At 39.2% G+C, this 26,268-nt stretch overlaps 1 protein-coding gene across 3 annotated transcripts; it reads right to left on the bottom strand.

The window, feature by feature from the left end:
- Positions 1–257: 257 nt before the first annotated feature.
- Positions 258–25,501, bottom strand: PEX6 (peroxisomal biogenesis factor 6). 3 transcript variants are annotated; one of them, XR_011557524.1, is made up of 17 exons: positions 24,202–25,501; positions 19,074–19,237; positions 18,123–18,206; positions 17,639–17,741; positions 16,951–17,087; positions 16,688–16,796; positions 14,133–14,341; positions 11,299–11,491; positions 9,889–9,965; positions 8,795–8,930; positions 7,394–7,599; positions 7,250–7,311; positions 5,577–5,685; positions 3,775–3,887; positions 2,403–2,480; positions 1,746–1,885; positions 258–800 (listed from the first exon to the last, which is right to left on the bottom strand). XR_011557524.1 is itself a non-coding variant. In XM_070734639.1 (17 exons), exons 1-17 carry the CDS (start codon positions 25,135–25,137, stop codon positions 667–669), a joined length of 2,994 nt encoding a protein of 997 aa, XP_070590740.1. In that variant the 5' UTR covers positions 25,138–25,501; the 3' UTR covers positions 258–666. The 3 variants fall into 3 exon arrangements, 2 of the variants coding, with proteins under 2 accessions (XP_070590740.1, XP_070590741.1); XM_070734639.1 differs by having other exon boundaries at positions 3,771–3,887; XM_070734640.1 differs by having other exon boundaries at positions 3,771–3,887; positions 8,795–8,927.
- Positions 25,502–26,268: the final 767 nt, after the last annotated feature.

The following is a 26,268-nucleotide window of genomic DNA, read 5'->3' as shown; positions in this document are numbered from 1 at the left end:
TTATTTTAGATTGACATTTTAATCTTAATATACGGGAGCTTGCCTGAATTCCAGATTTCTTGCTCTGATTTTCCAGAGGTTTCCAAAGGTTAGAACATTTTCAAAACTATTTAGGAGAGAAGCCAGTGTGTAAAACCAGCTGCAGGAATTTATTACATTTGTATTCTGTTGCTGCCCTCTAGAGCAAGAGTACTTAAAATCTGGCTACTATTATTTCGATTTTAAACCCAGAAAGAAACACACACACACATACATAATAATGTATTTCACATTTATGAGAAATGATAAATTTTCACTTAGTGCATTTGATAGCATTTTAGTTTTCCAGATAAAGCAAAACAGTCTTTATTTAAATATCTTTAAATACTTACACTCATTTCCCTCATAATTCAAAGGGTCAGTTTATTAGAGAGTTTAAGATTTCCCATCTGTATAGATGCAATGGTCCCGAGTATGAATGAAGATTAATTTGCAACACATCCTACACATCTGAACATCAGTCTCAGATTCATGCCTTGAACTTGTTTTTCTAACTCATCTGAATCCATCAAATTGTTACTGAGTATTTGCTATTTCTTTTAACAAGGACAATGTTCTCATGGCAGCTTTTATTCTGTACCTCAAAGGTTATATGGATATTTCTTTCTTGGTCATGTTTGTTTCAAATCAAGCAGGAAATTTCTGCTGGATCAATTTATATCTAAGTAGCTCCATTTCAGAAACAGAAGGCTGTAACCTTGTTGCAGCTTGTACAAAATCATCCATAGTAAGGGTGAGTTCTGAGCTTTCAGTATCCAGACCTGGAATAAAAGTAAAATGGTTCAGATTAAAATTAAAATTATTTTGGACATACCACACAGTGTATGTTGCTCCTGGTTAGGCAAGATGATAAAAATATATGCATTTATTAAAAAATTAATGCTGATTCAAGCATTTGCTCATGCTTAAGTCAGTTTATAGGTGTTGCTTCTTATCATATGACTTATTCACTCATGCCACTGAACTGGATGTCAATTCACATGTAAATCAGTACATTTCTCTAAAAAAGTCAGTAACCTTTAAAAGATCAATAAAAGCGTAACCTGCAGCACTATGGTAGTAGTAATAGAAAAACAACATACAATAATGAAAGAGAACTAATAAATATGCTACAGTTCCGAAATAACGGATATGATTCAATACATTTGTTCTTCAAAGCTTTAAACATTAAAGTATGTTGCCTGCTTCTACTTGCCAGCCTCCACGTATACAAGAGAACCAAGTATACATTCTCCTAAATTCTAGTAATAGTTTTCCAGCTTTTCTCAAGCATTTATTTGGAGATATATCACAGTCCAATTTTCTGTTTTACTATTGAACAATGGAGGTTTTCCCTTCTATAAAAAAAACCTATTTGATTTATGTGGCTGCCCATCTCACAGCCACAACTTTGGGCAGCATTATAACCAGCAAATACAACAATAATCCAAATGATAAATGTAAAAAATTCCACATTCCAATTTATAATAAAACATCAGTCAACCGAGTTTAGTGAACCTCCCAAACTACACTTCATGGGAAATAACCAGATCTTTAATGTTATGTTAAAGGCTAACAGGATTGTAGACACCTGGATCTCTACACGCAATGCAAGCCAGAGCTTTATAAAATACTTACTCAACTTTTAACCCGTGTCTATTATTTATGTACATATACCTTTTAAGTTGAGCTAATTAACATTTGAGCCATCTAGCTTTGTTCCTTACCTTCTTCTATCCATTCCACTTTTCTTCTGATAGCAAACATCATGGCATCTGAGCAGAGTGCATACAAGTCTGCTCCTGTTAATTCTGGAGGGCATCTGTCTAGGACACTAAGGAGATTCACAGCCGGGTCCAGTTTAAACCTATTGCAAAAGGAAATCGCCAAGGGTTTCAGTGTCACGGAAAAAAAGAAATGCGGTCAGAATATAATTTTGGAAATTGGGCAGAAATGTTTTAGAAAAGCATGGCTTCATATATATATTATTTTTAAATGTTGTAGTTAACTTAAAATAATATGAGTTAAAGCTCCTAAGCCAGAGCAGGCAGCATATAATATTCATAAGTATCATTTATTTACAATCTCAAGAACAAGTTTTAAGAGCATCATTTAATTATTATTATTATTATTATTATTATTATTATTATTATTATTATTATTAATTAGATTTGTATGCCGCCCCTCTCCGTATTTAACCCCTCTATATATGTTATGTGGACACTGATATAAAATATATTGAGATTTTGAGTTTAGCATCTCAAACTACAGATTTATCTTTAACAGATGTCTATATAGTTCACTTACAATAATTAATATGCATTTTTCTTAAGAATTGTAACTAGTACTATTATGCATTATAATAACCAAAAACAGGCACTTACTTTCTGGTGATGGCACTTAGTACTTGTAGCTGAGAATCTCGGTCTTTATTTATCCCTACATAAACCAATTTATCAAATCTGCCAGGGATACAAAAAAATTTTTTGCAATTAAAAAAAAAGGCAGGCAGCCATATTCCATACAACGTACTCAAATCATACATCAATTACTGTCACCTAACTTTATTTGTTTGTTTAATTAATTAATTTACATGCCGCTCATTCCAAGATGCACTCAGACCAGCTAACAATCAGAAAAATACAACAATAATAAAATAGAAAAATAGTAAAAAATAATCAGAGTAAAAGAATACATTAAAACAATATCCTAAAAAACCATACATACATTACAGTCAATGTACTTCCACGTCTGCCGGAAAAGCCAGGTCTTAACAACTTTTCGGAAAACTGGTAGGGAGAATCTCTGGGGGCAGTTGATTCCATAGGGTCGGAGTGGCCACAGAGAAGGCTCTTCCCCGAGGTCTTGCCAACCGACATTGTCTGGCGAACAAGACCTGGAGAAGGCCGACTCTATGGGCCCTTACTAGCCGTAATGAGGTCGTAGGCAGTCCCGTAAATTTGTCCTTACATTGATTTACTGGTATTTATTCAATATATTAATATGAATTGTATAATTTCATGTGCTTCACTTCTATAAAATCTTTGTGTCTATTAAATATGAAACAAAATTCCCATAACACAATAAGATTCTCCATTTTCAGTACTCTTCCAGCATCACAAATGAATCTTTACAGATTCCTAATATAAACTGACCAACCTGTATCACCAAGTGTATTTATATATTGTGTTAATAATTATTTATTTTAAACATTTGTATATAGCCACAATTCTACCAATGGAGCACAAGATTCCCAAAGTATCCCAGAGTTAACCCATCCTTAGAAAAAAAAACCCACTATAGCGGTTTATTTTATTAACATACCCAACAAAATAATCAGTACAATTTCTCTAAAGAAAGCATCTCAATTTTTAGCCTTCTGAGGCAAGTAAGATGCTGTGTTTGCAGATCTAAGAGAGTAGGAATGTTATCAGTGATGGGCTCCTACGGGAACGGTCAGGAACTGTGTTCCGGTAGCAAAATTTGGAGCTCCACCCCAGAGCATCCAATTTGCACTGAAAGATGTTGGAACAAAATGCATAAGCCACGCCCACAGCATTGTAGTAAAACTTTTGATAGCCCATCACTGAATGTTATCCTAACCCTAGGTTTTTTCATAACAAAAGAAACCAAAATTAAGTATAATGAAAAAGGTAATTTGTTTCCTATGGTTATGTAGTTTTACCTGAAATACTCTTAAAAGCTTCATGGTTATAATAGCAGACAGAGAAAATTGTAATGTGAACCTTTACCTGCCTGGCCTGAGTAAAGCTGAATCCAGCAGATCAGGTCTGTTTGTAGCTCCAATAACAAATACATCTTGAGACGAGTGAAGCCCATCCAGTTCCGCTAGTAACTGAGATACAACTCTATCAAGGGAAACATTTTAATATGTTGCCATCCATCAATCTTTGTGGATTCACTGAACTGGGTAACTCACTTAAAACAGCAGATACAGAAATATCTTTTTAGGCACGTACCCAGCCAGGTTCAAAATATAATACTGTAGTAACAGATGTATACTATGAACACATAAAATACCATACTCTCAGAAGCAATTCATACAGGTAAGATATATTTATATGTACAAAGCAATGTAAACCACCTATTTAATATACAGTATATCAAGGTAGTTTACCAGGGTACAGCAAAACACAAGGTTACTAAAATACAATGGTGCAATTAATCCTCGCTTATTGACTAACTGGGACAGGGAATTTTTGTTGTTAAGTAAAGCAGTTAGCTGAAACCTCAGGTGATAGCAGCTGTTAGTGACAGCAGTTTTGGCAGTCCTAGTTGCAGTTGTTAGGGGACGAAGGACCTCATGCTTCTGTCCTGCAAGAACTGCCAGCTCCACACAGCAAACTTCCTTCGGTAGACAAAGCCCAACTGACCTTCACCATCTTCGTCCCACTGTTGGATCAAGGTACAGCACAAGAGTGCGACCATAGGACGTATGTGGCAAGTAGAACAGAGTGGTGGAGCCTCATCTGGCAAAGGTAGCTTGCTGAGCCTGGTTGGGGAGGAGGCAGGTTGGTGGCATAAGCACTGGCTCACCAAGCCAAGATGTCAGTACTGTAAGCCAATTGCCAGCAGCTGCCAATTTCACTCAGTTAACCACTGTCTGCATCACTGCCCTTTCTTCTCCATCGGTTCCATAACTGCTGCCTTCTCCCTGGCTGGGCCTGGCATGCTCGCTTGCCAGGCCCCCACCCATAGCCCAGATCCTGGGTCAGTAGGAGGAGGAAGAGACAATGAAGGTCATCTGGGGGATGGTGGAGTGTGGAATGGGTAGGCGGTAGGGGTAGAATGCCAGCAGGACAGAATGGGTGTGTGTGTGATATGTGGGTAAGGGAAATTGAAGTACTGTATATGGTATGGTCATAAATATAGGCCAGTTGTCAAATCTCCAAATTTCATAATGTCACTATGAGGGTGCTGCAACAGGCATCAAGGGTCTTAAGCACCATTTGTTCAACATTATCATAACTTTAGATGGTCATTGATGCATGGTATTTAAACAAGGAGTATTTGTAAAATAAAGTGACTTTACGAACTCTGTACCTCTGTGATTGGAAAAGGAACTAGGGACTTAAAAAGGAAGAAAGGAAATTGGCTTAGAATACAGGTGTCTAGCTATTAAAACTGGTTTCTGAAGCAACAAACCTATTTCAGTGAAGCTTAAATATTTACAAGCAAATATTTATTATTTACTGCAAAATCTGCTATTTGCATATTAAACAGGCTACACTACAGGCTACACTACAGGTATTAATTGCAAGCTAATTGGAGGACAGCATTTGGTAGAAAAAAATATTATATTTCAACGTGTTATAACATGTTTATCTGATCTAAGTTAAGGCATAAAAGTTATGTGCATAATGAAATAGATACCACTGCACTTTTAACATGTACAATTGAAGGGGAGAGGGATGTTTTGTGCATCTGTGAATGTTTTAATGTTTTCACAAAGCAAGTTTAGGAGACCACTTGTAAAATCAGCATTGAGCAAGTCAAAAGAGGAAGCTAAGGCTTCATTATAAATAAGCAGTACTCACCTGTCCATCACACCCTGTGAATCGCCACTTCGTCCACGACTGGGGGCCAATGAATCAAGCTCATCAAAAAAGATAATGCAGGGAGCAGCTGCCCTAGCTCTGGCAAACACTGAGGAAAGAGATAGATAGTACTCAGGTTGCATAGTCACATTAAAGCCAGCCACAAATATATTAATTATAAAAGATAAACTAGACTGCCACCCAGAGAAAGATGCACATTAGGACACATGCTGCGATTGTAAGCATGGGAAGATCAGACTTGGCAACAGAATGTCTGAAAAATAGAGCAACTTGTCTTTTTTTAAACAGACATGGAAATAGGCCCTTTAATTGGCCCACCTCAGATGACTGATAGAACCAAAAGTATTCCAGAGACAGCTTGGAGCTTTTTCCAAAGATCTGATAAGAGGGTTCAGCCAAGGTCCTATCTGTTGCATAGAATTGGCAGGTGTTTACGGCTTTGGATCATATTGTGCCTATGTGGCCTATTCCTATGTGCCAATCTGGGATGTGCCTTGTTTTATTGAGGGGCTCCAGGACATGAAATGCTAAAACAGGATGCCTACAGCATCATTAGAGGAAGATTCAAACCGAATCAGATTAGACCTTGGTAAGAGCCATACTCATATGAAGATACATTAACATTTCTCCACCTTATTGCATCCATTGATAGCCATCCACCACTTCTGCTTAGAGTGAGTCAGTCCCTATTGGGTAGGCAAGGCCCCTTGGAGTCATCGTGAGGATTATTGATTGCACTTGTTGATAACTTGTAGCAGAGATGGAATGGAGGTGGTGCATCTATCCTTGTGCTCCTTGACTGTCAGCAGCTTTTAATACAATTAACCACAGTATTCAAAATCAGCTTTATGGGTTGGGGACTGGTAGCACTATTTTTATGGTCATTCTTTTCCTTTCTCTGGACCCTGTTCCAATTATTGTTGGCTGAGTTCACTTCCCAGGTCTCTTCTGGATGTGGTGCCACAGGTATATTTTTAAAATACTGATTTTTACCCATAAAGCCCTATGTAGCATAGGACCTGGTTACTCGAAGGGATGCTTGTCTTCCGCAGTAGCTACCTGCAAATTTGATGTTGAACATTGACATGCTTTTGGTTCCTGCAATTAATCCCAATGCAATCATTGGACTCTGGAAATGCACCTTCCCTGCCGAAGCACCTGTTTTCTGGAATGAAGTTGCCTTAAAATCCAGATGTTCCTGCTCTAGCTCTTCATTCAGGTCCAAGATAAATTCTCATCTTATTCCCATTTCTATTCTATTCTACAGTTACTAGTGATCTGCACAAAAACATACACTAGCTAAACATTGTTTTCTATAAAATAAAATGTATATTGATTTTTGAAATCTTAAATAGTCTTGAAATCTATTTCCCCATCTGAAAAAAATATTATTTGCTGACTTGCTAGAGTACAGAATGTGATCTACTCTATATGTATCAAACTGCTGGAAAGATTGCTATAATTCCAACATTTGGATATGTGTATACATTTGCAAGATTATATACATGCATAAATGCAATAGCCACAAAGATATGGACATTGTTTCATGTTGGACTGATTTGCAAGAATTATTTTCTATGTTAGCCTGGCTATAAAGGAAGATTCCCCACAGAGCTAAGCTCTCCACATAAATACTATGGCTTCATACTTACCTTCACGAACATTTTCTTCACTCTGCCCAACATACATGCTAATAAGTTCAGGGCCCTTTACACTGAAATGAAAAAACACAGGGTTTAGTTATTCCATTAGTGCAATTTCCAAACTCTCCCAACCACCTGTATCACAAAACCCACCTGAGGAAAGTCATAGTGCACTCTGTCGCTACTGCTTTCGCTAGCAATGTCTTCCCTGTCCCAGGAGGACCATAGAGCAGAAGGCCAGAGCGTTGAAGGCCTAAAGACAATAACTCTGGGTGTTCCAATGGAAGCTGAATGGTGTCCAGAATTTCCTTCTTCACATTCTGAAGCCCTCCAATATCTTGCCAGAAGACTGAGGGAATCTGCAGGGGACAAAAGTCTTAAAACTTGCCAATGTTATTATATAACCAACCCCAAATCAAACATTATGATGCCTTCAAAGATCATTTTTATTTTGCAACCCAACAGGACCGACACAGACTTCAGAGGATAATCAGAACTGCAGAAAAAACAATTGCTGCCAACCTGCCTTCCATTGAGGACCTGTATACTGCACGAGTCAAAAAGAGGGCGGGGAAAATATTTACTGACCCCTCACATCCTGGACACAAATTATTTCAACTCCTACCCTCAAAATGCCGCTACAGAGCACTGCACACCAAGACAACTAGACACAAGAACAGTTTTTCCCCGAACGCCATCACTCTACTAAACAAATAATTCCCTCAACACTGTCAGACTTTCTACTAAATCTGCATTTCTATTCTACTAGTTTTTCTCATCATTCCTTTCACCCATTTCCTCCCATGTTGACTGTATGACTGTAACTTGTTACTTACATCTTAAGATTTTTATTAATATTGCTTCTTCATTGCTTATTTGACCCCTATGACAATCATTAAGTGTTGTACCACATGATTCTTGACAAATGTATATTTTATTTTATGTACGCTGAGAGCATATGAACCAAGACAAATTCCTTGTGTGTCCAATCACACGGCCAATAAAAATTCTATTCTATTCTAGTCTATTCTTTTATTTCTACAGAACCACAACTATTGCAGACTACCCTATCTTTGCCTTCTGAAAGATGCCTCAAGGTCTCCAAAGAGTAGTTTTCACATGAAACTTCTCAAATTGTGGCTTTTATATCCTATTTCTTATTGTTATTAGCAATTCTCTTAAAATCAAAAAGTAAAGCAAATTTTAATAAAAAGCGTTGGCAAATTTATAGAGGTTAATTTATTTTTTCCTATACTTTATAGCAAATTGCCTGTTTTTTTCCTGTACTTTATTCTTCATTTGATTTTTTTAAATGTATGATTGGCTATTTTATTGATTAAATTGCCTTTTTTCTGGATCTTTGCAACTATAACTCTAAAGTTTTATAAATATGTAACCGGAGCCCAAAAACTCTCTAGTTTCTCTTTATTTTGAGAAGTACCGTTCTTGGTTTATTACAACTATTCATCAAAACAGGATGGAATGTAAGCTTTGGTATGTTTCTTATATTTATTAGGGGGTTATACCTTGCCTTGTAGTTATTAAGTGTCATACCTTTGGGGCTCCTACTGCCTGTGAATGAGCATCATGAAGCTTATCTAGTGCAACACTGAAATCTTCTGCTAGAAGAGGGAAACCAGCAGCATAAAAATCATATTCTTCCTCTTCATTTGGCCCCCATGGGAAGCTGCTGAAGAAGACATAGAAAGTGTCAGCAGTCCTAATGTTCAAGTTTTCAAAGAAACCCCCCCAAGAAAATACCCGTTTGGTTCAACCATGGTCTGGATGATTGAGAATCTCAATAAACATGCTGTCCAAAAATGGTTGGATGTATCCAGCAGTTTAAAACTCTAGATTTAGATTGGAAAGCTACTCCATTGACATCCAGTAAGTTTGATATCAAGCTGATTACAAGATGCTAAACAAGCATAATATTATGGATTTTGGATTTACAAAGCAAAAGGTGTAACTTTCAAAGAAAACTGGTGTGGGTTAAGCACTCTCCTCAAAGCAACCAAGCAGCCATGTCCCCAGAAGGCTCAGTGCAGCTTCTCTGAACACCTTCCCCGGGGTCTGGGGCTCCATCTGCATTTTCTGAAACTATCACACTGCCAGTGAAATGGCTAGGCAAAATGCCCATACATTAATGAGACAAATTTTGAAGCAATAAGAATTTGAGAAGGGATATTTCACTGGCATTTATACATTTTGGGAGTGCCTCTTTCAAATGCTCAATTGTACAAGAGCAGACATATAACAGAAGGAGTTCTTCCCAAACTGTAGTAACCATTACTTTACTACAGTTACAGATCTAGGAACTATGACAACAAGAAGAACGTAGCCATTTATTTACATGCTTTGAAAGACAGCATGCTTTTACCCCCATATACATTCAGTATAATGTTATCAAAGTCTTCTCAATAAAATGTTCATAATAAAACTTGTCATGAAGTTTTATTATTAACATAATAATAAAAAAGTTAAAAAATGTCAGAAGTTATTTTCTTTCCTACTGCTACAAACAGTTTGAAAACTGATACCCCATTCCATCCACTTAGTATAAATGTCATATGCTAATGTATGTCAAATAAGATATATTTACATTTACAGTTACTATTTAAATGCTCAGAAATATTTTATTCCAGTACCTTGAATTCTGCATCCTTGTAATGGCAGCACGGCTGCTGTGGGAAAGTAAAGCACAGAAATCTCCTAGAACAAAGCCCTGAAAACATGGATTAAAGTATTGGTGCAGCAAAGACCCATGACAAACAGACAAAGAATTCCGAAAGGAATGGATGAAGTATTTCATTCTCTGCATAGCAAAAGTAGTCCTTATGAATTGTGTGAAAGCCAAAGCAAATAAAATTCTTTTCTTTCTGTTCCCTTAACACATGGTGTGAGCATGTAAATAACGGGTAATACTGTACAATGTTTGAAAGTACTTATAAAATAAATAATAAAAAAGATGTCACTATTCATTACATCATTATTTCTAGGCCAGAGCTGTCAAACTTGCAGCCTGCGGACCTGGTCACAGTTAAGCGAATGGGGAAAAAGTCCTGATATGTCATGTGATGTCGCCATGAGGATGCGAGCTTGAAACCCCTGTTCTAAGCCAACAAGATCAAAGGTAAAATTCTGAGACCTAAAATCCACACATCTGGACTGCACTATTTTGTAATCCAGCCTTTATATTGATCACTAACTCTCAGGGAGAACCTTTTTTGTGCAAATGTTTACAATTATGGATTATGTTTATACATGTATTAATAATTATTTGCAAACCACCTCTTATAATTCTTTGAACTTAAATACAATTAAATAAGTAGAAAATATATAAAATAGAGAGAAGCACAGTTTAAACTATCGGACATTATAATTGTTAATATGATATTAAATATATTATAATGCCTGATGGTTATTTATTTATTTATTCAATTTTTATGCCATCCTTCTCCTTAGACTCAGGGCGGCTTACAACATGTTAGCAATAGCACTTTTTGACAGAGCCAGTCTATTGCCCCCACAATCCGGGTCCTCATTTTACCCACCTCGGAAGGATGGAAGGCTGAGTCAACCTTGAGTCGGTGATGAGGTTTGAACCGCTGACCTTCAGTTCTACAGTCAGCTTCAGTGGCCTGCAGTACAGCACTCTACCTGCTGCGCCACCCCGGCTCATCAATAGTTATAATAAAACTATTTAAAATAGTTGCTACCAATTGACCCATTTTGCTATTTGATGTGAAGACTAATTTCATCATTTTATATAAAGGTGTCAGAATAAACACACATGTGACTTTAAGGGGCAATTTGTTCCAGAAATGGGAATGTAACCAAGAATGTCATTTCTTGGGGTCCTAACCACAATCTTTTTTTCTGGGTAAATGCTCAGAGTCACCCTTCCCTGCTAAATTGTTTGGGCAGGCAAATTCTAAATGAAAAAGATAATCCCAATGAGTTACAATAACCAAACCATCCTATGGCATTTTGAGATCTCAAATCTACATCCCCCTTATTCTTTATCTCTTCTAGCGACTGTGTTAACAATCACTCACCGCACTCTGTTGGGCTAGCTTGGTCAGGCTTACTTCTTTGCCCAGTGGAAAATTCTGTGTTAGCATGCTAAGAATGGCCTTCCTCTGTTCCTCAGTTGGTGCTTCAATTTTCACCTCATGTAGGAATGCTGTTTGCACATCTGAAGGGACATCTGCAAGTTTACTTGTTGTGCCTACCACCAGCGCAGGATAACTGTTAAGAAACATTAATTTTAAAAAAAATTTTGTCTCTCCTCTATCTCCAATATCTTTTCTTCCATTCATATATCTTTTTCTCTATTCTTCATTGATGTATTTTATTCTTATACCTTTTCTTATATCCTTTCTTTGCTATATATTACTACATGCTTATTCTCTTTAACCTTCATTGTGTATTGGACAAAATAAATAAATAAAATAAATAAATAAATAAAATAGATGTGATGTAAACATTTCATAGCTGGAGTATAGAAGCTAGGAAAGAAATACCATGGACTGCTATATTTTATTCCAGTAATTTACATGATTTGTAACATCATTTCTGTAGTTATAAAATAAAAGACAACTATTTTAATCCAAATTAAATTTCAAATCAAATCAGGTTAGATTCAAGTGAGAAAACAGTGATCAGACTGAACCTTCCTGAAGTCACATTAGGAATGCGTAATTCAAAAAATCTTTAGACTGTATTTTATAAGAATGTATACATTTCTCTCCAATGTTCTTTATAAGACCAATTTCAAAAGAGAGAAGAAAAAATAGAAATCATGTAAATATATGCTCAATTCAATCCAACACCATCATCACATCATTATTATTATGTTATTATTTTGTTATGTCTCTAGCTCAGAATTCCTTCTGAAATTTTACAGGTTTCTTAGAAACATAGAAGATTGGCGGCAGAAAAAGACCTTATGGTCCACCTAGTCTGCCCTTAGACTATTTCCTGTATTTTATCTTAGGATGGATATATGTTTATCCCAGGCATGTTTAAATTCAGTTACTGTGGATTTACCAAACACGTCTGCTGGAAGTTTGTTCCAAGCATCTACTACTCTTACAAAGGGAAGTTACAGTGGAAGGTATCATTTTAATAAACAATTCACATTAAAAAAAATCTGTTTTGTTTTTAAATTTTCCAAAAACAAAAAGCTGGATTTGCCCAAGATCTCATGAAGGTATGAAACCTGGCAGACATAGTACTATTTGAGCTATTCAACCTACATATTCCATCCAATTTCCAGTAAAGAAAATTATCAAGATTTTAAGAAAATATATGTTAAAAACTATTATGCCCAAAACACCACCATTTGCTTGATTGAAATTTGCTATTTTCCCAAAATGGACTACTGATTTTGAAAAGTTATTCAATTTTATCACATTTGAAAAAAAAAAAACCAGTCAAAGATATAGTAGAGAGATTTGGATTCAATTGGGACTTAGGTTGATCAGGGAGCCTTTGAATCAGCTTGAAAAGCAATCTGGAATCATTTTCCAACATACTGAAACACAGTTAATTTTGCAGCTTTGTTTATGCTTGGAATATAAAATTGAGTTTGTAATAGATTTTCTTTAGAATCTTTTAGGGTTTATTAGAAGACAGAGAAAAAGGGTCGCAATTCTATTATCCAATTGCCCATAATACACACAGATTTCTGCTAGGATTTCTGAAATATGAAAACAATCATGTAGCTTCCATATAGTTGATTTGTGTGCATTCCTATTCATTATTTACAAAAATAAATTATACAGTGATACCTTGTCTTACAAACTTAATTGGTTCTGGGACAAGGTTCTTAAGGTGAAAAGTTTGTAAGACAAAACAATGTTTCCCATAGGAATCAATGGAAAAGCGATTCATATGTGCATGCCCAAAATTCACCCCTTTTGCCAGCCAAAGCACCCATTTTTGCGCTGCTGGGATTACCCTGAGGCTCCCCTCCATGAGAAACCCCACCTCCGGACTTCTGTGTTTTTGCAATGCTGCAGGGGAATCCCAACATCGCAAAAACAAGCACTTTGCTGGCAACAGAGATCCAGAGGTGGGGTTTCCCAGTGAAGGGAGCATCAGTGAAATCACAGCATCGCAAAAACACCAAAGTCTCGAAACCCCACCTCCGGACTTCCGTGTTTTTGTGATCCTGCGATTTCACTGAGGCTACCCTCGCTGGGAAACCCCACCCCCGGACTTCCCTTGCCAGCGAAGCGCCCGTTTTTGAGCTGCTGGGATTCCCCTGCTGGGAATCCCCTGCAGCATCACAAAAACATGGAAGTCCGGAGATGGGGTTTCCCATGGAGGTGAGCCTCAGGGAAATCCCAGCAGCGCAAAAACGGGTGCTTCACTGGCAATGGAAGTCCGGAGGCGGGGCATCCCAGCGGCGGCGGTGGGTTTGTAAGGTGAAAATAGTTTGTAAGAAGAGGCAAAAAAATATTAAACCCCAGGTTTGTATCTCAAAAAGTTTGTATGATGAGGCGTTTGTAAGATGACGTATCACTGTACTAAGGCCACTTATATTTGTTTTATTTTTACTTTATCACTTTATTACAATTATTTTTAAAAGATTAGAATATTAAATGCTAAAGGTATTAACTAAATTAAAGGACTGCTCTATAGTAAATATCTCAGTTTTCATCAATTCTCTGAATAGCAATGGCACTTATATACCGCTTCAAAGTGCTTTAGAGCCTTCTCTAAACAGTTTACAGTCAGCATATTGCCTCCCAACAATCTGGGTCCTCATTTTACTGACCTCGGAAAGATGAAAGGCTGAGGTAACCCTGAGCCATTGAGATATAGTTAACTTCATGGTAGAACCATAATGACGGGAATCTTGCAGAGATGAAATAGTACATACCTAGTATTTATCTCTCTTTCCAAAAGAAGGTGCCTTAATACAAGAATGACCCTGGAGTCTTCCCCAAATCCATCACGGCCTTTTCCCAGCAGCTCTATATCTTTCATCAGCAGGACACAAGGACTATAAAACTCAGCCTCTGAGAAGGCATTATGTAGTTTTACTTCTGTAGATCCACTTGTATCACCACACAAAGAGACACAATTCACCTAGCACGAAGTCAGATGGCAGAGGTAGAGAAAATGCCATGTAAAAATAAAGATAAAACTATAATAAGAATCAGTTTCAATCAGTACAAAAACATAGAAAATAAGATAATTCCACCAATTAAATTAATGAAGTACAGTGATACCTTGTCTTACAAACGCCTCGTCATACAAACTTTTCGAGATACAAACCCGGGGTTTAAGATTTTTTTGCCTCTTCTTACAAACTATTTTCACCTTACAACCTCCCTGCCCTGCTGGGATGCCCCGCCTCCGGACTTCCATTGCCAGCGAAGCACCTGTTTTTGCGCTGCTGGGATTCCCCTGAGGCTCCCCTCCATTGGAAACACTACCTCCAGACTTCCGTTGCCAGCAAAGTGCTTGTTTTTGCAATGCTGGGATTCCCCTGCTGGGATTTCCCTGCAGCATCGCAAAAACACAGAAGTCCAAAGGTGGGGTTTCCTATGGAGGGGAACCTCAGGGGAATCCTAGCAGCGCAAAAACGGGCGCTTCGGCTGGCAAAAGGGGTGAATTTTGGGCTTGCACGCATTAATCGCTTTTCCATTGATTCCTATGGGAAACATTGTTTCGTCTTACAAACTTTTCACCTTAAGAACCTCGTCCTGGAACCAATTAAGTTTGTAAGACAAGGTATCACTGTATCTTGTTTATAAAATTAACCAGTACTACATTTGCATAGAGCTAAGCTATGCAAAACAATTTAATTATAATAATTTCAAGTTTGAAACTTTACAAAGCTTCTCATCTCAGGGCAGACTGCTTTTTCAACCATTTTGGAAACATTTTGGATTTGGAAATGGATGCACTTGGGGCACATCTAAGATGTTTGGAATAGCAGTTACATTTTTTAAAAAAATGTAAAATTCAGAAACTTGCAATGCTTATACTCAAAACACTTGAAGTCAAAATGTTTTGCATAAAATAATCATTTGTACAAACTATTCTCATAAATACAAGCATAGAAGTATGCACACTTGTACTCCTTGTTTTCGTCAAAAATATGAAGGAAACAATCTGGATTTAGATGTGGGACAAGAAAGGATTGCTGAACTGGATACAGAAGGGAAGAGAAGATAACTGGATGCCGAGGAGAAGAGTTAAGAGAGAGAGAAAATGAAAAGAAGGAAAAAAACTGGGAGAACATTATTAAGAAAGATCCAATTTTTCACGCAGTCTGAGACAGTGAAGTTGAAAAAAAAAAATCTCACCTGCACAATTGAAGTGTGGGAAGGTTGGTTTAGAGTGTATGTGACTAAGAAAATCTGAATTTTCGTGACTAAGAAAATATGAATTTTCAAAATACCACTATGTAATCTTATTTTTGCCACATCATGACTTTATTAGGGTAAAAGATAAAAAATATATTATGACACTAGGTAAATCCAACAGAAACAAAAGAAAAACCAAAAGGGGCTTGCCAACCTTGGCAACTTGAAGATATCTGAACTTCAAATCCCAGAATTCCCCAGCCAATGAATGCTGGCTGGGGAATTCTGGGACTTGAAGTCCAAATATCTCCAAGTTGCCAAGGTTGGGAAACACTGTTCTAGAATGTCCAAACCATTATCCCAATTTTCCATTCTTAATTGTCTCAATCAGTTTACCTCAAGAGATGGTAATATTTCACAATGTAAAAAGAAAGCTCTCATGAAAGACATGGGAGCTTTCTTTTTAAATTGTGAAATATTACCATCTCTTGAGGTAAACTGATTGAGACAAATGAAGGGTTTCTACTTCTTTAACTGTTGCGGGAAGAGATTTCTGGCAGTGGAAAATGATAATATAAGAAAAAGAAATGTGGCACCAATTGAAATCTTATTTTTGAATAACTACTAAAGGAATTAACAGTCCTAACTTTCTCCTTCACTATCTCTACAGTCTTACAAAAAGTATTCAGAGAGGGGCGGCATACAAATCTAATAAATCTAATAAATAATAATAATAATAATAATAATAATAATAATAATAATAATAATAATAATAATTGAACAGTAATAAGACAAATGTAATTGGCACTTAACTGAAAAGTTATTTTAGAGCAGAAATCAGAAATGTTTGGTCCACTATGTTGCCAAATTATAACTTCTAGCAGTCTCAGTAGGAATAGTGAATGGTGAGACTTGGTAAAAATGGTAAAAACTATAGTCCAGCAGCATTTGAAAGATACCAAACAAGACCAAGCTGAAGAAAATGTTTTACTCAGAGAGACGCTGTAAAGAAATCATTCTTCTTTCAGTGCTCATGGATGGAAAAGCATATACCTTTTTAAAAGTACAAAAATGTTCTTTCAGCAACTTATTCCAAATGTATTTAACATTCTAAAACTACCTTGAAGAAATGAAGATTGAGGCGGCTACAGGCAGCTCTAACAGCTGTAATTTTCCCCACACCACTGGGTCCTGAAAGAAGAATACTTCCAGATCCATTTAGGGTTTCTCTGAAATATAGAAAATATGGTTTTTTTTAATCATGGCATAATTTTAATTTAAAAAGGAAGAATAGGGAGGGTGCAAGAACATACAAATGGAGGAGTTCTAAGAGTTAATGAGTTACTACTACATGGTAGAATCCAAATCCACAGGTGGACTTACCTATTGTGTAAATGAGGGCCAAGGATGTCACATAGCTGTTTCACTGTACCGCAAAGCCCAGCAGGAGACAAACTGCTCCAAAAACTACAGCCATTTTGAGATGGAAAAGAAGGAACTGCGCTGTTTGTAGAACCTACCTACAAGGTAAGGCAATAACACCTGTTTTCTCAACCAGATTCATAAAAGCAGAGACACTATTTCTGTGAATACCTTTGATGGTAATAGCCCTACCAAATGTTAACAAAAGGAAAAATAAATGTTCTGTAATTTTGTAAGAAACTAACAAAGATATATGTGTGTGAAAAGTAAAGTAGAAGTAAAGTGGAAGTAAAAAGAAACCCCACTGATAAGCATTACATTTTTATTATATTTTATATCTACTACCATTTTATGCTCCAAAAAAAGGGACATTTTTGTCTAACTCCATATTTCCTGTGGGCATATAAGAAAGTATACAAGAAGCTGTACGTCAGTACTGGCTGTTCTAAAATAGTTGTGGAGAGGAAGAGGTGAATTGAGCTTTTTAAAATCTAATACTACCCAGTCTTGTTCCCATGTGCAAAATTCAGATCTCATTGTAAAATCTCATTGTTGAGCAGTTTTCAAATAAATGTTAAAATTAAGCTAAGAGCACCACAGACACAAGACATCCAAAAGCTCTTTATTTTATGTATTCCTGCTAACTTACCAGGAGTAAAGTAGTGTTCTGAGTATCAGCTAAATACCCTATACTTTGCTCTATTTTCTCTACTGGTAATATTCTTTTCACCCTGAAGCACAGTTCTGGCCATCTAAAGAAACAATAAATGAGTTATAATTTAGAACCACATATTTGACATTTTGCATTACAACATTTAATTATTCCAGTTATTCCTCTTGTTGATTACAAAATCAGCAACAAGTATAACTGGAATTAAATTTTGTGACAGCACAGGTTTTTAACAGCTTTTGTGTTAACAGCAATTGTCATCACATTTCACTTATTACTGCCATTATAATTTTCTAGCTTGGAATATCTAATTTCTAAAATCACTGTAGCATATCAAAGTCCAGAACAAGTTTCAACATTCAAAATCAGTTCTTCCATAATACTACAGTATGTCAAAGAAATCCAGATTGATAGTGTAGATATTAAGAATAGGTTACCCATTTAACTTTTCACAATAACATACCTGATAAACTTTGTTGAATTTTCTTCTAAAAACTCAGGATGTCCAACAGTTGGGAGACAAAGAATATCATTCTCTTGTACAAGCCTGCAAAAAATATCTATAATGAAGAATTATATTGAATCCAACTCTTTCTCTCCCTCTCTGCCTTTTTTTAATTCCCACTGAATCTAAGACAACCCCCTCATTTTAAAGCTATATGATCAAGTGAGTCTTCTTTTCAGGTAAATACCAAGGAATATGAATGAATTAATGAATTAATGAATGAATTAATGAATTAATGAACGAACAAACGGATAAAGATAGAGATGTTTAGATACATAACATTTTGTGACAATGCAAGTTTTAACAGCTTTTGTGTTAACAATCATCACATTTCACTTATTACTGTACTAAAATAAATTATTCAAATATTTCAATTTCTGTTGAACAAACAATACGTGGTATAATAATAATATAAGCGAATACATGCTTCTCAAATGTGGAATTATCTTTATTAGATTAAGGTTTGATATAGAAAAGTATAATCAATAAGGGAAATCTTTTCTGCAGAATGAAATATTGCTGTCTTTAAAGCACTTAATGATATCAATGTAAAAAAGGAAAAATAGAGAAAAAAGCAAATAGGACCAGTAGTTTACATCCAATTTACAATATATTGTAGGTTTCTGGAAAGAACATTAAACAATGCTTTGGAATTAGCATTATTGATGGAAGTAAAAGGGACAAATTTCGAGAAATTTCTACGAGATAATAATTTAGAACATACACTTATAGGCGCACAAAACAGAAAAAACACAATAGTAGCATTGTCTTAGATAACTCTGGAAAAAAAATAACTGACATGTACAGTAAGGCCATATTGTGTTCAGTATGCTTATTAAGTGAAAAATAAGAGCAAGAGTCTCATAAAATGGATCAAAAGTCAACTTGTTATCTTTACTAATAGCTAACCTGGGAGTTTGAAAGTGCTGATAAAGAATGTGATCGTAGATTCCTCTAGTGTTGTAGGTTGGTGAAATCACAATTTCTATGTGTAGTTCCTTGGCAATGGGTGGCACAGATAGCAAAGATCGGCTTCCTTTTATCTCTTGCACACCAGCAGCTTCCGCATATCTCTGTAGAGGACAATTAGCCATATTCTAATTGTATGTGTTTGATAGCTCAGAGATTAAATTAATATTACTTTATAGCAACTAGCAAAAAATCAACTCTTTTCACATTAAATTTTTATAACGATTGTAATTATCTACTGCATTTCATTTTTCTAAGCCCTGACAATTTATGACTCCCTCCTTGCAAAATAAAGGGCTTGGAACTTAACATCTTAAATGGCCCCTTTCATTTCTTCATTTCTAAGTTAATTACCATTCTAAAAACCTATGATAACACCTACTGAAATTAATTCTAGTCCATGAAATATGCTTTTAATTCTTCACCTTTCAAAATGCCACCAGAAATAAAATTCGTCCTGCTGTAAGCAAAATGCAAGTAATCTTCGACATGACAATTCAGCCCAAAATTTCTTTTGACAAGCAAGTTACTGTATTTTTCAAAATATAAGATATACCCTTTTCCCCCCTAAAAGAGGGTGGAAATATTGGTGCGCCTTATATCCCAAATACAGCCATTTTTGGCCTCCAGAAGCCTTGCTCCCTATTTTTGCAAAAACATTGGCCCATTTTTTGTGAAAACAGGCTGCGCAGAGGGTTCAGGAGACCTACAGAATGCTTCTGAGGCAAAAATGGGCCATTTTTGCAAAAATAGGAGTGTTTTTGCCTTCCTCCAGCCCCCAAAAGCACTCTGCAGGCCTCCCAAATCCTTTGTGCACCCCATTTTTTGCAAAAATTGGCTTGTTTTACACATATAGAGGGTTTGGGCAGCCTGCAAGTGCTCCAGGGGGGCCAGGGAGAACAAAAACTTTTTTTCTTACTTACCACTTTGAAATCTTGGCGTATCTTATACACCAGTGAGTCCTATAGTCCAAAAATACAGTAATTGTTATGTGTATTTTGCCTCATTTTATGACCTTTTTTGTCACAGTTGTTAAGAGAATCAGAGCAATCATTGTTAAGTTAATAACACAATTAAGTGAATCTAGTTTCCCATTGATTTTGTTTGAGGTCCCAAAAGATGATAACATGATCCACTGCAATCATTATAAATATGAATCAGTTGCCAAGCATCTGAATTTTGTTCATATTACCGTGGGGATACTGCAATGGTTGTAAGTGTGAAAACAGCCATGTCACTTTTTTCAGTGCTGTTGTAACTTTAAACAGTTTTAAGTTAAGGAGTATTTGTATCGTATCCAAAGTTATGGTCATTCAGCAGAACATAATTGTTTGCAATAATAACAGAGATTCCTATGTCCTCTCCTCCTTTCATCCCACAGTTCACTATTTATTTATTTATTCAATTTTTATGCCGCCCTTCTCCTTAGATTCAGGGCGGCTTACAACATGTTATCAATAGCACTTTTTAACAGAGCCAGCATATTGCCCCCACAATCTGGGTCCTCATTTTACCCACCTCGGAAGGATGGAAGGCTGAGTCAACCTTGAGCGGGTGATGAGATTTGAACCACTGACCTACAGATCGACTGTCAGCTTTAGTGGCCTGCAGTACAGCATCCAACTGCTGTGCCACCCCGGCTCTGTTCAATGGATCTTTGCAATCCCACTATTCCCATGTATCCAAAGGAGGAAATCCAGACTTCTCACCAATTCAACTTAGACAACACCTGACCATCAAAACATATACCTGTTTTGGAAAATTTATGACAATAATTTGTGACTTACAAATAATAGGGCCTTTTTTTCAAAGATTTACAGATCTGTTCAGCTTGTAACTAAAGCTGCAGGAAGCCATCATCTGCCAACCTCCTCCCTTTCTACTGCGGTCAGTCCATTATCTTTCTGGCACGAACTCTGGCTTCCTTAGAAGCATCTGTCCACGGAATGCCTGATTGGTACTTTCCAAAACACTTGTTAAATGCTACATGGGGTTTTGTATTTGCTTTTTAAAGCAGGTTTCCTGATGGTTTGTATATTGGGAAGTGGACTGCCAGAAAGAACTTAATCTAAGAAAATGACTAGAGCAACAGTTCCTAAACATTTTGACACCACACTGCCTTAAAAAGCATGCACCTTTTCTAAAAATCCAAATACCAAAATGAATACAAGTGAATTAGGAAAACAATACAATTAAACTTTAGGAAAGGTGGATTTATTCTAACAATGAAACTAAAAAGCTCTTTGAATCTCGCCTGGGCTCAGTTTCGGCCACCCCAAAGGAAGGTACTGTACACCTCAACATTTGGGAAATCCTGGATTACAAATAAATCCATTCATGTTTTGGAACTTGAATCGTGAATTAAATCTTGGGGATATGTGGCCATGGTCCGGGGCCACAAAAAGGCATTTAAAAGAGGCCCATGATGAAGAAAATGTTGAGGATCAACATTTAAAAGACTTGTTGACTTCAACTCCCAGAATTCCTCAGCCCGTTTTGAAGTCCACAAGTCTTAAAGTGGCCAAGGTCGGAGACCCTTGGTTTGGACATCTTAAAGTTGCCAAGATTAAGGAGAAGGGTAGCATAAAAATCAAATCAATCAATCAATCAATCAATCAATTAATTAATTAAATAAACAAACAAACAAACAAATAAAGACATGCTGTTTGAGAGACATTCAGCAGGACAATGACTGTTAATTTGTTCCTTCTGAGCTTCTTGAAGCCATGTTGTTGTCAATATTTAAAAATGGGGTGATTGATTTATTTTAATTATATCCTGCCTGCCGTAGAGGATGCAGTCTATATAGCACCCCCTCCCCACAACAAACCTGCAAGATTGGATTAAAAGAGTTGTTCGGGAGTTGTTATTATTATTATTATTATTATTATTATTATTATTATTACTACTTAGATTTGTATGCCGCCCCTCTCCGAAGACTCGGGGCGGCTCACAACACGTGGAAACAAATCATAAATAATCTAAATTTTAAATTTTAAAGATTTAAAAAGACCCCATATACTAACAGACATAGACACAAGCATACCATATATAAATTAAACATGCCCAGGGGAAGATGTTTCAGTTCCCCCATGCCTGACGGCAAAGGTGGGTTTTAAGGAGTTTACGGAAGGCAGGAAGAGTAGGGGCAGTTCTAATCTCTGGGGGGAGTTGGTTCCAGAGGGCCGGTGCCGCCACAGAGAAGGCTCTTCCCCTGGGGCCCGCCAACCGACATTGTTTAGTTGACGGGACCCGGAGAAGGCCCACTCTGTGGGACCTAATCGGTCGCTGGGATTTGTGTGGCAGGAGGCGGTCTTGGAGATATTCTGGTCCAATGCCATGAAGGGCTTTAAAGGTCATAACCAACACTTTGAATTGTGACCGGAAACTGATCGGCAGCCAATGCAGACTGCGGAGTGATGGTGAAACATGGGCATACCTAGGTAAGCCCATGACTGCTCTCGCAGCTGCATTCTGCACGATCTGAAGTTTCCGAACACTTTTCAAAGGTAGCCCCATGTAGAGAGCATTACAGTAGTCGAACCTCGAGGTGATGAGGGCATGAGTGACTGTGAGCAATGAGTCCCGGTCCAGATAGGGCCGCAACTGGTGCACCAGGCGAACCTGGGCAAACGCCCCCCTTGCCACAGCTGAGAGATGTTTTTCTAATGTGAGCTGTGGATCGAGGAGGACGCCCAAGTTGCGGACCCTCTCTGAGGGGGTCAATAATTCCCCCCCCAGGGTAATGGACGGACAGATGGGATTGTCCTTGGGAGGCAAAACCCACAGCCACTCCGTCTTATCCGGGTTGAGCTTGAGTCTGTTGACACCCATCCAGGCCCCAACAGCCTCCAGGCACCGGCACATCACTTCCACCGCTTCGTTGACTGGGCATGGGGTGGAGATGTAAAGCTGGGTATCATCTGCATATTGATGATACCTCACCCCATGTCCTTGGATGATCTCGCCCAGTGGTTTCATGTAGATGTTGAATAGCAGGGGGGAGAGGACCGACCCCTGAGGCACCCCACAAGGGAGAAACCTAGGAGTCGACCTCTGACCCCCCACTAACACCGACTGCGACCGGCCAGAGAGGTAGGAGGAGAACCACTGAAGAACAGTGCCTCCCACCCCCAACCCCTCCAGCCGGTGCAGAAGGATACCATGGTCGATGGTATCGAAAGCCGCTGAGAGGTCAAGGAGCACCAGGACATAGGATAAACCCCTGTCCCGGGCCCGCCAGAGATCATCCATCAACGCGACCGAAGCGGTTTCCGTGCTGTAACCGGGCCTGAAACCCGACTGCTGGGGACCTAGATAATCGGCTTCTTCCAAGGACCGCTGGAGCTGGAGTGCCACCACCTTCTCGACAACCTTCCCCATAAAGGGAAGGTTGGAGACTGGACGATAGTTGTTAAGGACAGCTGGGTCCAGGGAGGGCTTCTTGAGGAGGGGGCGCACGAGCGCTTCTTTATAGAGTGATGGAAAAACTCCCCTCCCCAAGGAAGCGTTGGTAATCTCCTGGGCCCAGCTCCGTGTCACCTCCCTGCTGGCCGAAACCAACCAGGAGGGACACGGATCCAGTAGACAGGTGGCGGAACTCACAGCTCCAATGGCCTTGTCCACTTCATCAGGTGTCACCAGATCAAACTGTTCCCAGACAGGTGGACAAGTACGTGCCCCAGGGTGGCATATCAATCAATCAATCAAACAAACAAACCAGGGGTAGGCAAAGTTGGCTCCTCTACGACATGTGGACTTCAACTCCCAGAATCCCTGAGCTAGCATGATTGGCTCAGGAATTCTGGGAGTTGAAGTCCACAAGTCATATTAAAGCCAACTTTGCCAACCCCTGAAACAAAGGAATGAATAAATATTGAGAAAAACCTATCAAGTTAGACATTTCTCAAGTTTTGGAGGAGCTCAGAAGGTTTACCATCAGCTTTTCTAACCTGGGATTTAACTGATCTAAATTCAATGACATTTAGTTCTGAGGAATTAATGTTTCACTCTCCAACTCCACCCTACTCACAAGCATTCATAATTATTATTAATCAGCAACGCCCACCTGGATCGTCAGGAGGTTCCCTTCCAAAGGGTCGCAGGAGAGGTTGAAAGCCAGACTGGCAGGAATCAGGGCGCTCTCGTTGGGAAAGGCGTCCGCCCTCGGGGCTCGCGGGTGTCCCCCGTCGTCGTTGTCTCCGGGCGGGAAATACCACTGGGGTCGGAGGACTTGCACGGAGGCCAAACGGGGGGCCGTGCACCCCCGCAAATCTCCCTCGCGCCGCCGCAGCGCCACCCATTCTCCTTGGAAGAGGCCCAGGCTGTGCAAGCAGCCAGGGGTCACCCAGAGAGACTGATCCGCCGCGGGGTCTCCTCCCCACAGCGCGGGGTGGCCCCGCTGCGCCCCCACCAGCCGCTCCCCGCCGTGCGCCCAGGCTGAAACCAGAGGCGTCTGCAGGCTCCTTCGGTCCCGGCCCTCCACGCCGCTTCGCCATTCCGTCACAGCCAAGCGGGTGCCAATGCCCAGCAATCCCTGAAGAGCCGGTCGGCTCTCCAAGACGCGCAGCCCCGAGCCGGGCAGGACCTCCCCACGCCTGACGAGGATGCTAGAACTCGAGGCGGCCCACGACCTCGGAGGAGCCCGCCCTGCGGTCCCCGCCGCGGACGAGCCCAGCAATACCCAGCCGAGCAGCGGCGGCCTCCGCACAGGCCAAACCCTCACGGTCCTGCCGGCCGCCAGCCCCAGCCGCCTGAGGAAGGCCCGGCTTAGCCACAGCTCCGGCTCTGCCGAGGCTTCTGCCTCCAGGAACGCCGCGCACAGGAGGATCGGTTGCAGCTTCGTCCCTGCCGGCCGTACAGCCAGCACTAGGAAGCCGCTCGGACAGGCCGTCGCCCACGCTCCCTTAGCCGGAGCCACCAGTAGCCCCGTGGCCGGTGGCAGGTCCTGGGGGACGGGCTCGTCCAGGCTCCGGAGCACCACCGCCGACGCCGCTCCCGCCATGGAAAAGAGTAGCCGAGGGGGGAAGTCTTCGTGAAGAAACCCCGAAGGGGACTTCACGCCGCCATAGAGAGACAAGTGCAAAGCCCGCACCGTTCCGAGCACTTCCGGTCCGTGGCCAACCGGTTTTTCAAACGCTTGCAGCCCAACCGAAGGAGTGGATCGTCGTGGGAACGGAAAGATGCAAATAGCTACCTCAAAGCTGGAGGCGGCAGCGCGAAATAGATGAAGGGGACAAAATAAGATGTGTTTCCAGTTTATAACTTCCGGGTAAATCTTACGGCTTCTTTTTAAAGCCTTCTCTCCTGAGGAAAACGGGAGCTTAATCTTTAGTGCTCTAAAACGGCGATCTCCCTACCTTGGCAACTTTTAAGACCTGTGGACTTCAACTCCCAGAGTTCCTCTATAGTTTGCCGACTGAGGGACTCTGGGAGTTGAAGTCCACAGGTCTTAAAAGTTGCCAAGGTTGTAGATCCTTGCTCTAGAGCAGTGTTTCCCAACCTTGGCAACTTGAAGATATTTGGGAATGCTGGCTGGAGAATTCTGGGAGTTGAAGTCCAAATATCTTCAAGTTGCCACGGTTGGGAAACACTGCTCTATAGAAAATCTTTTTGTAAGGAGTATTTCAGGTTCATCACCATATATTTCCACGCACTTCAATTGTAAAAAATGGAGTAGTCAAGAGAGGGGTCTTTGAAAACCTCATAGTAGCAATATTAAGGCAACCCCAGCAGGGAAATGCTTCTAAATATTTCTATCACTAGCCGTTTCTGTGACTAAAGGAACAACTAACAAAATGAATTGTCCTCATTTGTTTGTTTTTATCCCACTTTTATTATTTTTATAAACAACTCAAGGCAATAAACATACATAACACTCCTTCCTCCTCCTATTTTACCCACAGTCTTGTGAGATGAGTTCGACTGAGAGAGTATGACTGGCCCAAAGTCACCCTGATGGCTTTCATGCCAAAGGCAGGGTTATCACTCACAGTTTTCTGTTTCTAGCTTGGCGGCATAGCCACTAGACATATATTAATATCATACATATCGGAAAAGCTGAATAGCTGTTCTGTAAGCAAATCATATCCAAACAACTTTAAGAGTTGTTAACCTAATCCGTTGCAGCTTCTTC

Source organism: Erythrolamprus reginae, chromosome 1, assembly GCF_031021105.1.
Source record: "Erythrolamprus reginae isolate rEryReg1 chromosome 1, rEryReg1.hap1, whole genome shotgun sequence".
Taxonomy (NCBI): domain Eukaryota; kingdom Metazoa; phylum Chordata; class Lepidosauria; order Squamata; family Dipsadidae; genus Erythrolamprus; species Erythrolamprus reginae.
The sequence above is the reverse complement of the archived record's forward strand: the minus strand, read 5'-3'. Positions and strand labels throughout refer to the sequence as shown.